Source organism: Martes martes (assembly GCF_963455335.1).
Source record: "Martes martes genome assembly, chromosome: 11".
NCBI classification, from domain to species: domain Eukaryota; kingdom Metazoa; phylum Chordata; class Mammalia; order Carnivora; family Mustelidae; genus Martes; species Martes martes.
Window position 1 is genome coordinate 33,925,081 of NC_137899.1, and position 15,258 is coordinate 33,940,338.

General features: G+C 34.0%; 1 protein-coding gene across 2 annotated transcripts in view; it reads left to right on the plus strand.

The window, feature by feature from the left end:
* Nucleotides 1–15,258, plus strand: part of RUNDC3B (RUN domain containing 3B) — a 142,130-nt gene that overhangs the window by 93,506 nt on the left and 33,366 nt on the right. For both annotated transcript variants that reach the window (XM_080818592.1, XM_080818593.1), the window contains exons 7-8: nt 6,393–6,561; nt 7,694–7,851. In XM_080818592.1, coding sequence (XP_080674718.1) covers nt 6,393–6,561; nt 7,694–7,851 — 327 coding nt within the window. The remainder of the gene's footprint in view (nt 1–6,392; nt 6,562–7,693; nt 7,852–15,258) is intronic.

Here is a 15,258-nt window from a genome sequence, read left to right on the forward strand (position 1 = left end):
GCTTTTTGTGTTCATAGGCCTTTTTTGCTTGATTTTTAAAATCATTCTTGTGAAAGATTAGTCAATTTTATAGTTTTTTCCAGTTTTTTTTTTAAGAATTTATTTATTTGAGAGAGAAAGAATGAATGAGAGAGACAGCATGAGCAGGGTAGGGGGCAGAGGGAGAAGAAGAAGCAACATCCATCTTCTCATATAGACACAAAAATAAAAGAAAATGGAAAAAAATTTCTCCTTATGATGAAAACTCTGGGATTTTTTTCTCTTAACAACTTTTCTATATTCATATAGCATTGTTAGCTCTAATCATCATGTTATATATTACATCCTTAGTACTTATTTATCTTATAACTGGAAGTTTGGACCTTTCGACCGCCTTGTTCCAGTTCCCCTTCCCTTTCTCCATTTCCTCTTTCCCTCTGCCCTCTGCCTTTGGTAATCTCAAATCTGATCTCTTTTTCTACTAGTTTTTTTGGGGGGGGGTGTATTTTAGATTCTACATATGAATGAAATCATATAGTTGTCTTTCTCTGATATTATTTCGCTTATTAGTACAATGCCTTCAAGTTCCATCCATGTTGTTGCAAATGGCGGGATTTCATATTCTGTTATATACATACACCACATCTTTCTCTATCCATTCATCCACTGATGGACCCTTCAATTGTTTCCATTCTCATCTGTCATACATGGTGTCACTTGTAGGGTGCAGATATCTTTTCAAAGTAGTGTTTTGTTTCCTTTTGCTTTATTCCCAGAAGTGGAATTTCTGGGTCATACAGTAGTTTTGTTTTTAAGTTTTGGAGGAAACTCTATACTGTTTTCCATAGTCGTATCAAATTTACAATCCCACCAACAGTGCACAAGGGCTCCCTTTTCTCCACATCCACACTAGCATTAGTTACATTTTGTCTTTTTGATGATAGCCATCCTAATGTGTGTGAGGTGGTATCTCACTGTGGTTTTGATAATTCATTTCCCTAATGACCAATGATGTTGACCATATTTTCATGTACCTGAGAGCTTTTCACCTATCTTCTGTGGAGAAATGTCTGTTCAGGTCTTTAGTCCATTTGTAATGGATTATTTGTCTTTTTGCTGTTGAGTTTCTACTTTGATATTGACTCCTTATTGTTTATGATTTGCAAATACTATCTCCCAGACAGTAGGTTGCCTTTTCATTTTGTGGTGGTTTCTTTCACTATGCAGAAGCCTTTCAGTCTGATGTAGGCCTGTTTGTTATTTTTGCTTTTGCTTTTGTTTACCTTTGTTTTTGGCCTCAAATCCAAAATGTTGTATGGATTGATGCCAGAGAGATTACTTTCTGTTTTCTTCAAGGAGTTTTACAGTTTCAGGTTTTACATTCAAGTCTTTAATCTATTTTGTTGAGTCAATTTTTGTGTATGGTATAAATAGGAATCCAGCTTTATTTTTTCACATGAGGTTGATCAGTTTTTTCAGCTCCACTTATTAACAGGACTATTCTTTAATAGTTGTATATTTTTGGCTCCTTTGTCGTAAATTAATTGACCAAATATGCGTGGGTTCATTTCTGGACTCCATTTGGTTCCATTGATTTGTGTTTCTGCATTTATGCCATAATCATTCTGTTTTGATAACTGTTGATTTGTAGTGTATTTTGAAATCAATAAGTGCAATGCCCCCCACTCTGTTCTTTCTCAAGATTGCTTTGGCTGTTCAGTGGATGTGGTTCTGAACAGATTTTATGATTGTTCTAGGTCTATGAAAAATGCCATTGAATTTTGATAGGAATTGCATTGAATCTTAGGTTGCTTTGGGAAGTATGGTCATTTTAACAATATTAATTTTTTCAGTTCATGAGCAGAGAATGTCTTGAAGTTTATTTGTGCCTTTCTGTTTCTTTCATCACTGTCTTATAGTTTTCAGTGTAAAAATATTTTATCTCCCTTTTTACATCTATTCTGAGATATTTTATTCTTTTTGATGTAATTATAAATGGGATTGTTTTCTTAATTTTTTCTTTCTGATAGTTTGTCATTAGTTTGTAGAAACACAGCTTATTTTGTATATTTATTTTGTACTCTGCATCTTGACTAAATTCATTTATTCTAACAGTTTATTGCTGGTGTCTTTAAGGTCTTCTATATATAATATCATACCATCTGCAAACAGTTTTACTTCTTCCTTTCCAATTCAAATGCCTTTTATTTATTTTTCTTGCCTAATTGTTCTGGCTAGGATTTCCAACTGTGCTAAATAATAATGGTGACAGTAGGTATCCTTGTCTTCTTCCTGATCTTAGAGGAAAGGCTTTCAGCTTTTTACTATTGAATTTTGATATTAGCTGTGGGCTGGTCAGATATGGCCCTTAGTGTGTTGAAATATGTTCTCTCTATACCCATTTTATGGAGAATTTTTATGATTTTTTTTTCTTCCTCATAATTTAAATTTGCTTCTTTTCTTAAAAGTATATAAGGCTACAGATATCCCTTAAAGTACTACTTTAGTTGTATCTTATAAGTTTGATAAGTTGTTTTAACTAAAATTTTCCAATTTTTTGGCCAAAAAACATTTGAAATATAAATTTTAATTTTCAGACATTTTCAGGGTTTTTATTAGAGTTGTGATGGGCAATACGGCCCACATAAAATTCGTTTCTTGAAATTTGTTTAAAAATGGCCTAGAGGGGCGCCTGGGTGGCTCAGTGGGTTAAAACCTCTGCCTTCAGCTCAGGTCATGATCCCAGAGTCCTGGGATCGAGCCCCGCATCAGGCTCTCTGCTCAGTGGGAAGCCTGCTTCCTCCTCTCTCTCTGCCTGCCTCTCTGCCTACTTGTGATCTCTCTCTCTGTCAAATGAATAAATAAAATCTTTAAAAAAAAAATGGCCTAGAATTGGTCAGTATTCTAATGATTGGGTCCTATATTCATTAGATTATGCTTGTTAATGGCTGTTCTGATATGTATATCCATTCTTGTAAGGATTCTTTCCTTATATCCTTATATCTTTTCCTTATATCCTCTTATAAGCTTCATCTCTTTGAATTGATGAATTAAATTTTTTCATTGCTCTATCTGATTTTTCCATTTTTTTTCAGATGGTACCTTGAATTTTTGCTTTCTGGTTTTTGAATCTAAGTTAAAAGATGCATCTAAGTTTTGAATTCTTAGATTTTCCTGAAATAATGAATTTTTTTGTCAGTATGTAGTAGCCATAAATACACACTAATTTTTTATTCCTTAAAGCCCATTTTGTCTGATGTAAATAGAGTCCCACCAATTTTCTTTAGGTTAGTATTTTTTAGTATATTTTTATTTTTTTAACCATATTTCATCTAACCTGCATGACTTCCATTGTAAATGCATCTCAGTTCAGAGACATTAATATGTGAGAAAATGTTTTGACAGCAGGTGAGATGTCATCAGTTGTGAGCTGTATCCTGATTTCAGATATGTTAATATATAAAAAATGTACAATAGGAATTTATGAAATAGAGTGCTTTTCAGCCTTTTTGTGTCCTTGTTTTTTTAAGTATATCTTTTTGAAGTAGTACTTAACTGGAATTTTTTATTTCCAGTGTAGTTAACATAAGTGTTACGTTAGTTTCAGGTGTACAGTAGAGTGATTCAGCAGCTCCATATATTACTCAGTGCTCATCAAGATATCTTTAACTGGAATTTAGAAAATCTAGTCTAAAAAGCTTTATCTTCTTTTTTTAACTTAAATTCAGTTTAGTTAACATATAATGTATTATTAGTTTCAAGGATAGAGTTTAGTGATTCATCAGTTGCATGTAACACCCAGTACTCATTAAACTGGGGTGATTAGGACATTTACTGATACCTTTGGATTGATATCTACCATTGTATTCTTTGCCTTAATATTTTTTTTAAGATTTATTTACTTATTTTAGAGAGAGAGTATGGGGTTAGGGACAGAAGAAGAGGGAGGGAGAGAATTTTGAGCAGAATTCCTGCTGAGTGTGTAGCCCAATGTGGGGCTTGGGGCTTGATCCCATGACCAGATCATGACCCGAGCCTAAAGCAAGAGTCAGATACTTGACTGACTGAGCCACTAGGCGCCCTGTACTCTTTGCTTTCTATTCTACATTTTTTTCATTTCTTTTTCTACCCTTTTTCTATTTCTCCTTCTTTCTGTATTGATTTTTCTTCTCCTCCTATTGTATTTCTCTACTAGTTTACAAATCACATACTATACTTTTCTTCTTGTATTGGCACTCCATTAATTTTAATATGCATACTTAAAAGTTAACAAAGTCTAAAGTTAGTGTCTTTACTATCTATCCATATAAATGAGGACTTTGCATTGTTGTAACCTTAGTCATTTCATTCTTGACACGTGCTATTACTGTCCAGAATTCTGGCTCTCTCATTGATGTGTTTTAAATTCCACAAAGCAGGCATCACTGTTAGTGTTTCATGCTCTCAATATTTGTTTAGGCTTACCCATAAGCTTAAAATTTTCTTTGCACACTGTTTTTTCTTGGATCATTTCCTTTTTCTTGGAGTATGATCATTAATTCTTTTAAGAGAATTTCTTAGTACAGCTCTCAGGTTTTAGTTTTCTGAGTGTGTGCACTTATACTGCCCTCTTTCTGGGAAGATAATATTGCTGGATACGTTAGTCTAGCATAGCAGTTGTTTTTTTCTTAGCATTTTGAAATAATTATTGTAATTTCTTCTTATCTTTTATTAACTCCCTCTCCCAACTGTATCTGCCTGTTATTTCACCCATTTAATTTCTAATGTCAAATATAATTTTTTTAGAAGTTTTTTTGTCTGTGTTTCAGAGCTGGAGGTTTACCATCAGCCACTGCTTTATTTTCTCTAGTCCACTAAAAGCCATGGCTGTGACAGGCAACTTTCTTTTGGTATGTATTTGTTTACTGGTTTGTTTCCTAGATCCTGGCTGAGCATGTCTCATTGGAGGTAGGACTTTTCCTTATGCAGAGGTCTCTGGTTCATATTTGCAACATACTTGGTCCCTGGACTCCAGAGCCCAGCAAGTATAAACACAGACTTCAGAAAATGAAATATGTATCTTTCTTTGATGCTTATGATATTTTCCACCATTAGATCTCTGTAAACCTATGAAATTATGATTTCTGAACTGGATTCACTTTGAGCCATATTTTTTTGATGTGCTTTCTGTTTCTTTAGTTTTAATTGTTCTGTATTCATATGTATCTTGTAGACAACTTACTGTTGGTCCTTATTTATCTTTTTTTTAAGGTTTATTTATTTAGTTTGGAAAAGAAGAGAGAGAAGCTCAAGAAGACTCCACACTGATCACAGAGCTCAGTGCGGGGCTTGACCCCATGACACATGAGATCATGACCTAAGCCAAAATCACGAGTTGGACGTTTAACCAACAGAGCCACCCAGGCACTCCAGTCCTTATTTGTCTTAATTAAACTTAAACATTTGGCTCTTGCTGTAAGGTTTAACCCATTAAAGATTTTTATAACTTACTCTGTATTAGGGATTATTCTGCCATCTTATTTTTTGTTTTGAATTTACTATTTACTGTATTTTCTTATTTTGTGTCTCCATTTGATAGGTCAGAGGGTTTTTTTTAATATTTTGAAGATTACACAGAATATTTATATGGTATTTTTTCTTATGTTAATATCATTGCTTATATTTTTAAATGTGTTTTTCCCTGTTTTTCTTTAAGTGTAATACCTCTTCTTTCTTCTAAACCAGATATCCATTTTAGTGCACTTCTTCATTTAGTTTCTTCTTCTTTTTTTTTTTTAACCTTATTCTGTCCTCCTCTACCAAATGGATGTCGTTAGGAATTTCAGATATGGATTGTAAAGAGTGTTTCCTCTCCTTTACCTCTGCTTCTCCTCTTCCTTCAATGGAAAATGCTTGGAAGTGACCAGTTTTTCTGAATCTCTTATTATCTCCTCTTTGCTAAAGTTGAACTGACCTTGAACACTGCCCTATTATACCTCACTGACATTAGGCTGGTTGTGCTGTTTGTCTGCACAGCAGTGGATACTGGACAGGCAGTCATCTACTTGAGACAGTGAAAAAACTCATCTAAAAAGTTCTTTCCAACACATCTAGGTTTTCTGGTTTTCTTCTCTGGAAATCTTTTCCTTCTTCTCAGAACATTCTCACAGTTCTTATGTTAATTCTTTAGGTTTATAAACCTCAGGTCAACTTCTGTAACACCTTTAGGCTTAACTCCATGAGAGGAAGTCAGCAGTCTATACTAGATTGTCATTTTTTTCAGAAAGCTAAAGTCTTAATAATATCATTAATATAATTGTATATGGAGTGCTAATTATTTTGGAGTTGGCTCACTGGTAGCTTACAAAATAGAGAAGTATTTCTTAATGGAGTGAAACATATTAACTTTAGTTTTAAAATTTTAATATTCCCAGTTCTGACAGCATCAGCAGTGACGAGGAAGAGCTGAGGACTTTGGGAAGCAGTGGTAGTGAAAGCAGCACTCCAGAGAATGTCGGGCCTCCTTTCATCATGGATGAGAATAGTTGGTTCAACAAGTGTAAGAGAGTTAAACAAAAGTATCAGCTAACCCTGGAACAGAAGGTATTTATCAGTTGCCAAAAGTCATTGATTTGATTCTCATTTTTGCCTTTGGACTATCACTTCCAAAAGATCTTTTATAACTGAATATAAGCGTTGACCCATTGCTACTTCCTTTCTGTACTTGAATTGTCCTTGTCTTGATGAAAAATCGTGCAGAGTTTCAAAAGAGGCTTTTGTTTGTTTGACTTTTTCTAATTTTATGTTTTAATATAAAAATTAGCCATTTAGGGGCACCTGGTTGGGTCGGTTGGTTAAGCATACGACTCTTGATTTCAGCTCAGGTCATGATCTCAGAATTGTGGAATTGAGCCCCATGTTGGTCTCCACGCTGGGCATGGATCCTGCTTAATTCCTCTCTCTCCCTGTCTCTCTCTGCCCCTCCTACCCTCTAAAAAATTATAAGTTAAATTTTAAAAATAAGCCATTTATTCTTCTTTTTTTTTTTAGATTTTTTTTATTTATTTATTTGACAGTCAGAAATCACAAGTAGGCAGAGAAGCAGGAAGAGAGAGAGAGAGGAGGAAGCAGGCTCCCTGCTGAGCAGAGAGCCCGACATGGGGCTCGATCCCAAGACCCTGGGATCATGACCTGAGCCGAAGGCAGAGGCCTTAACCCGCTGAGCCACCCAGGCGCCCCCCATTTATTCTTCTGTATGTCATTTCATGTATATGTTTGAGATTTTAACATTTATTAGGAGGGTAAATGTAAAGCAGACAAATATGAAAAAAAGAATTCTATAATAATATCATTCAAGATAGACCTTAAGGCAAAAGCAATATTAAGGCTAAAGAAATACATTGCCCTTGAGAAAAAAGAAACAGTTCACCAGGAATGTGAACATGGTGGAGATGAGTAAAATGGGTGAAGGTGGTCAAAATGTATAAATTTCTAGTTTACCCACTGCAGGCAAACATCTTATTGAACTTCAGGGAAGAGCTTTAAAGGATGGAGAACATATGTTAAATTTTTGTATTCAATTAAAATGATTATTTTTTTATTATTTCATCATTAATACTTAGAGATTATTTCATTGAAATATGGAAAGAATAGCATTTAACCTAGTCAGTATTGATCTTCAAGATATACATTAGGATTTTGTGGTAGCTTTATCTTGTTGGTACTGTATTTTCAGGGTTATCTTGAAGAACTCTTACGACTTCGAGAGAACCAGCTGTCTGAGTCTGTATCCCAGAATAAAATACTACTTCAAAGGATTGAAGATTCTGATCTGGCTCATAAATTGGAAAAGGAACAATTAGAATATATAATTGTGGAGCTTCAAGATCAGCTGTAAGTGAGATCCTTTTGGGAAAATATTGACAGTATGTAAACATAAGAAAATGTCATGTTTTGACATAGGATTCAAACTCTGAGAAGTCTGATTGCCTGCTATTAAGTTCTTTTTCCCTTACTCTTTTTAAAAAGTTTACTCTTCCTTTTTTTGTCATAAAAGTAATTCATGCTCATGGCAGAAGTATTACAGAATATAGGAAGAAAATAAAAATTATCCTCAGGTGTGTGCTACCCAGAGTTAACTGCTATAATTTGATGTGTATTCTTTCAAATGCATATACATAATTTTAAATTATTTATTTAGTTATTGATGGACTGTTTAATTAGCTGATTCAAAAGATGGGATATAAAACCAGTACCACTCAAAGTACAATAATTGTGCAGTGTTTGTTCCCAGGTGTGCCAGAGTATCACTAAGCACAGTTTAGTATAGCTTTTTTCCATAGCAGTAGTTTTTCGGCTTTTTGGTTTTGAGTTTTGTTTTGTTTTGTTTTGTTTTTCCTGAAGAAAGGTGTGTATTGGTATAAGCTCCTTAATCTGTCACCATTCAAAGCACTTGTACTAATCATACCATTTCATCAAACTTGATTTTATCAAATAATTGTTTATGGTGAAAATCTTCTCTCATTAATATTTATTTAATCTGAAAAGATGATTTTAAAAGTTTTTATTTTGAAATAAGTTCAAAATTTCAGAGAAGTTGCAAGGATAGTACGAAGAATAAGCCCTTTCTTAGATTTACCAAATTTCGGCACTTGGCCACATTTGCTCATAATTCTCTCCCTCTTGCATACATCACAACTCTTTATCACATAATACTTCAGTTGTGTCTTTCCTGAGAACCAAGATATTCTCTTATATAACTATAGATCATCTATCAAATTCAGAAATTAAATCAGTGTGATACTTTCATCTTATCCATAACTCATTCCAATTTCATCAGTTGTCCAAATAATATCTCTTACTGCAGCTTTGGTTTTTCTGGTACAGGACCCAGTCCAGAATCATGTTTTGCATTTGGTTATTCGTTTCTTTAGTCTCATTTCTTCAGTCACATTTAACTTGGAGCAGTTTCTCGCCTTTGTCTTGTATGAAATTGATATTTCTGAAGAATACAAGCTAGTGATTTTATAGAATGTCCTTCAATTTGAATTGGTTTGCTTTTTCTCATGATTAGAATGAGTTTATCCATTTGTGGTTGGAATATAAGTGGGGTGTCTGTAAGTGTTGGGGATATCATATCCAGAGGTCCATGGAATCTGTTGGTCTTTTTTACTGATATTAATTTTAATCATTTGTTTAATGTGTTTTTCTCTTGGTATAGTTATTGTGTTTCCTTTTGTAATTAACATATAATTTCCAGGGAGATCCTTTGAGACCTAGTAAACATGAAAGATGACTTTTTTAAGTAAAAATCTTTTATTAACTGACTTAAAACTTTAGTGTTTTCTAGGAATTTGTGTCTTGGCAAAAAGAATTATGTTCACATGTTATTTTTTTCTAATATTTTACTGAGAGTTTGTCCTGTGGAATATCACTCATTGAGAGGCATATTAATACCTTCCATAACTCTCTGTGTCTGTAAGCAGGGAGAAAAATATCCAGAACTGAACAATGGAGATTTCTAGTTATTTCTTTACAGCTAGAAGAGTTGAAGATAATTTAATTTTTCCTTTGCAGTTGATACTGATAGTTTGTCTCAATGTTTTTAACTTAAAAATAATTGTGAAATCAGTTTTTATTTTATCAAAAAGATACTTTCATTTGAAAAATAAAATGTATCACATTTATTGTACTTTTGATAATGTAAAGGAAAAGACTCAAACTTTTTAGTTTGAAAAAAGAATCTGAGTTATAGTTTTATTACACTTCTATGGTAGAAGAGTATCATTGATACTTACAATTTTTTAATGCCTTTAAGGATATTTTAACTAAATATTACCAGAGCAAAAAATAAATACTGAAAGTCACCAATCAGAATTAGGCTATTTTCTTGAGTTTAGGGTCAAAGATGTACTTTCACATAACATGGCTATACTGTTAGCCAGGTAAATTGGTATCTTACAAGGTTCCTTTGTATAAAAACCACTTACAAGGATACTAAACAAAAGAGTAAGATACCTTCCTCTGAGAATCTTCTCAATTCACTACATTAACTGAATCATCTATAAGGTACAGAATAAATACTCTAGACATATTTGTGGCTTTGGGAGAAAGTGGACATTTTTTCCCTTCTTTTCTTGCTGAAATTATTTGTCAACACTTAGGAAGGCCTGCAATGAAATGTGAGCACTGGAATTCTCTTTGTTAATTCTGAGAAGACAGTAGTGGCCCTGAGAAGATTAAAATTTTAAACGCGTAAAGGAAAAGGTCAGGAGAGGAGTATTAAATGGATTACGAAGCATGTAATATTTGCTTTCACATTATGTTAATCATTTTTTCCTGGTTGATTTAAATCCTTTGTCACTTAGCTTATTCTTTTTATATATTTCTCAATGCTTAGATGTATTTTTCAGTAACTGTTAAAGTATGCTTTAAATTGTCTTTGAATACTCCTAAAATGTGAACATCTGATAGTTTTGGGTAGAGTACAGGTGAGCATGGTACACTAGAGGAGCATTCTAAAGCTTTCTTACAGATATGGACTGTGTTCAGACACTAGCTTTGCATTTGCCTATTACTATGAGCTCAGTCTTTAATATCTTAGAGCCTCTGTCTCTTTATCTGTAAACTGGAAATAAAACTTACCTTATAGATTACTATGAGTATTAAATGCTATCATGTAAAATACGGTGAGAACAAAGGAAACATTCAAAGATTATTCCTCTCTTTTGGTCTATAAAAACCTTAAAATATCCTTATTAAATACATGTGGATAAATGGTAAATTTAAAATATTTTACTTTATTATGCCCAAATGCTACAGATCAAACAAATGAATTTAGACTTTGATTGTATTATCCCCAAGTTTCAAAATATTTGTTTTTCAAAACCACTTTCCAAATGGCATGTGGATTAGTATTTATAATTAAGGTATAGATTTGCATATATTGGGAGGAAGATATACATGGCTACTTACTACTTTACTGGTACCAGTTTTAACTATAATTCTTCTTCATCGATTACTGATGTAATACTAATTGGATTATTTTGGATTATTAGTCTTTGACTAAGGTGTATTTGGGTGATTAAATTTATGTTGGTGGAATTTTAAAGTGTCAAAAAATTTTAAATCTCCAAATAATGATTAGGAATAATGCCATTATTTCATTGAGAAATACAGCATCATTCTAGGTTTTTATGTTCATAGTTTTATTGAAATCTGTGGTATATTTTTATTTTACTTAGATAAGTTTTATTTCAATTTTGCTTGCATGTTAAACTTCATCCAATAAAGTAAATACAAGCAAGCTTAATATATTAGTTACACTTTGAATCAATATATGGAAAGTCTTTCATAAGATGATGAAATGTATTGTTTATGGTCTCATAAAAAACTTATTGTCATATTATTTATGCTATCTGGTGGGAAACCTTTTCATTTTTGAGTTTAGTTTTACTCAGTAAACATTATTTAAATGTATAATTCTGTGCTTGAGAGTACCAAGAATATAAAGAATAAGAAGGATATAGTCTGTCTTCACAAAGAGCTCGTAAATTAAAGAAGTGGACAGATGGACATCATTGGTCACATTGTTAATTGAAGAGAACCATACATGGAAGGAAAGGTTTGTGCTCATCCACAGGCTTAGATCTTTGTAAAATGCTAATTTCAAATCTCAGTTCTAGAGAGGCTCAGAATAGTGAGTAAAATCCAAATAACTTTGTCATGATTAATACCATTAAAATTTATAAAAAGGAGTTTTTGCTATTTGGCTGATGCAGTTTTTCTATTTACGGTGTGAAAAGCTATAGGAATAGAAATGGGCTATAAGGCTCCCTCGTGAAGGAACTGAAGAGTCTAGCTAACAGAAGTAAAGAACAACGCCTTGTTAAAACTAGGGCATTGTTATAGTTGAACAGCCACGTTTGTGTAGTTCCTTGTGGGTAGTGATGGTGTGATCTGTCAGCCTGCAAACCAGAAGTCAGTGATGCTGTAGCATCCTGCTTCACAAGGTTTAGAGCGAGTGGCATAGATCCTAACAAGAGTGCAGTGATGTCATCCTGACCCAGTTAATAGTGGACAAATTATGGTAGTTCCTGAACATGTATATTTTTGGCAGGTAACAATTATTACTAAGAGTTAACATCATGTTAATACATATTGCATACTCTGTTATCCATGTAAACACAGAAAAATCAAGAAGATGCATCTGGAAGTGAAAAAAGCCAGATATCAGATAGTTAGGTCAAACTACATTGTATTGTACTTTCTTTTTTTTTTTTTTTTTAAAGATTTTATTTATTTACTTGACAGAGAGAGAGATCACAAGTAGGCAGAGAGTCAGGCGGAGAGAGAGGGGGAAGCAGGCTCTCTGCTCAGCAGGGATGCTGAGGCAGATGCGGGGCTCGATCCTAGGACCCTGAGATCATGACCTGAGCCGAAGGCAGTGGCTTAATCCACTGAGCCACACAGGCGCCCCTGTATTGTACTTTCTTGAGTGATAATGGGAAATTACATATTACAACAAGAAATTACAGATTTGCTATGGGTGTTATTTCATTGCTTTTAGTTATGATGTTTGATTAAAACTGCTGGCATATTCTTCAGTAGAGCAGATGTCAGTATATTTGGGCAATGGGCCTACCAACAGTTGGAACTACAAGACAGTGTTTCACAGAGAAGAAGTGACTCAGACTAGAAAAGAGGCTCAATTTTGGCATTCTCATTTAGTAAATGTTTTACACTGAGTACATAAAGAAAGGAAGCCTCCTTAAAGTACAATTTGTAAATAACACACATATTATTAATACATAAATACCATTGTTTGATTTACTTACTTCCACCCTTTAGCATGTAGTTGACCTTTATAAAAAATAAAATCAGCATTTAAATTCTAATGCTATTATTATGTTTTAAAGTTTTTATTAAAGAATTTTCAAGTGTACACAAAAAAGAGATTCGTGTAATAAAGCCCTGATTACCCATCACCTAGATTGAACAGTTAGTTGCCAAGCGTTTGTCACATTTGTTTTAACTCTTTTCATTTTCCTTTTCTTTTTTTGCTGAACTATTTTTTTTTTTTAAGATTTTATTTATTTGACAGACAGATCACAAGTAGGCAGAGAGAAGGGAGAAAGCAGGCTCCCTTGCTGAGCAGAGAGCCCGATGCGGGGCTCGATCCCAGGAAGCTGGGATCATGACCTGAGCCGAAGGCAGCGGCTTTAACCCACTGAGCCACCCAGGTGCCCCTGCTGAACTATTTTGAAGCAAATCCTGTTCTTTCTTTCCTACATACTTCTTTGCTCATCTCTAAGAAAGTTGACATTTTCTCACGTAATCTTATAATCATACCTGTTAAAATTAGGGACATTCTTTTTATCATTTAAGGGCTCATCTGTAACAAATTTCCCTAATTGTCTAAAAAAAAAAAAAAGCCAAACCTTTTTGTAGTTGCATTTTTGAATTAAGAATCAAAGTCATCCATGACATATAATTATGTCTCTGAAGACTTTAGTTTCCCCCATTCGTATTTGTCCTGTTGTTATCTGTTTGCAGACTTTTCCTATAGAATATCCAGCGTTAGTTCTTTGAGGTTTCTTTCTTTGTTCTTCTCTACCGGTGCTGTCTAGGATGTTAGCCATTTTGTGCATGTGGCTGGTGAGCACTTGAAATGTGAGTTGTGTGAACTGAAATGTGCTGTAAGTGTAACATCCACATCAGACAGCATGAAATAAAGAATTTAAAATATCTCATTAAAAACTGTTTATATTGGCTACATATTGAAATGGTAATGTTTTAGATATATTGGACTAAATAAGTACCTTATTAAAATTCATTCTTTTTACTGTGGCTACTAGAAAATTTTAAATTATATATGCCACTCTTCTTGTATTTCCCTTGGACCGCACTGGTTTCTATCCTCTCTACTCACAGGGGACTGGCTGCTTTAGCTTCATTGGGGAGCATATTCTTGGTGCCCTCCCTAGACCTGCTAAATGGGAATCTGTTGTTAACAAGATCCTCAGGGGTTTAACTGACACATTAAAGTTTGAGAATCACTGTTCTGTGCTGTATATCCTGTAAAGTATATCCTCTTAACTCTGGATTAGTGGTTTTTCCACTCTGGTTGGGTATTAGAAGCACTCAGAGAGCTTCTTAAAAACATTTTTTGCGAAAAATAAGGATGCCTGACTGAGTTCACCTTGAGGGATGTTAATTTGATTGGTCAAAGCTGGGACTCAGGAAAGTGTAAAAGGCTGCTTACATGTTCTGATGTGTAGTCAGGGTTCAGAACCAGTGTCCTAAGAGGCTGGTTAAATAGGAGTTTAACTTTTTTGATAAGAGTATTTCATAGGTGGTTCTGTCCACATCACAACCAAGCACACTGGTTGTCCCTCTTCTAAAGACTCTAACATTGAACAGTGGATTTAGGTGGTGACAACTCTGTTTCTCCTTTGTAAAAGTTTTTATCAGCCTTTCATCTAATGGCTTGAGCCAAGAATGAGCACGAACATTACCTGGAGCTGTTGATTAAGTGGGATTTGTAAACTGGTGATTCCTAATTCTTTTCCCTCCATGCACATTGGCTAAAATCTGTACACAAAACCTTTTCCTCACCAGTTAGGACTATAGTATAGGCTAGTATTAGTTGTTGTAGGATATTATATTAGTCCTTACGGGATACTGTTAACTTTCAGAAGAAGATGATAATGCCCTCCTCAGTTACTAGTGAGATGAAGATTTTGTTCTTTGTTTTGCTTTCTTTTATTTTTGAGAGTATACACTTGCTATATAATCACTTCTATAGTGTGAACTAACTCATACAGGATTCACAAATAAGGGGATGATGTCAGCAAAGCAAAGAAATCCCCTTGAGCCATAGCTGATTTTTCTTAGGGTTAATGTTTCTCAGTAAGAAGCACCAACAGAATGCAGAATACACCAACACAGGCAAATACTGCAAAGCACCAACAGGTGGCATTCTCTTGCCGTATGCATTAGTCTTTCATCGTGCGGTCCTCTGGTGCCGGTCAACCTCACCTTGAGGAAGCTCTTTTTGTAGTTTACCTCAGTTTTGTGCATTTTGTCTTTGCCTTCATGGTAAGCCTCAATGTCAGCAGCCTCAACCCTTCCCTCCAGTTGTTTCTGTCACATGGCTTTTACTTTGTTGTTGTTAAAGTTGTTGTAAAATTATTGTAATATTTCTTTACTTAATAGGAATTTAACCAATATTCTAAATTTGATTTGGAATTTTATTAATATTGTGACTTTTTCTTAGTGTTCTAGTTAGAAAGTTAAATA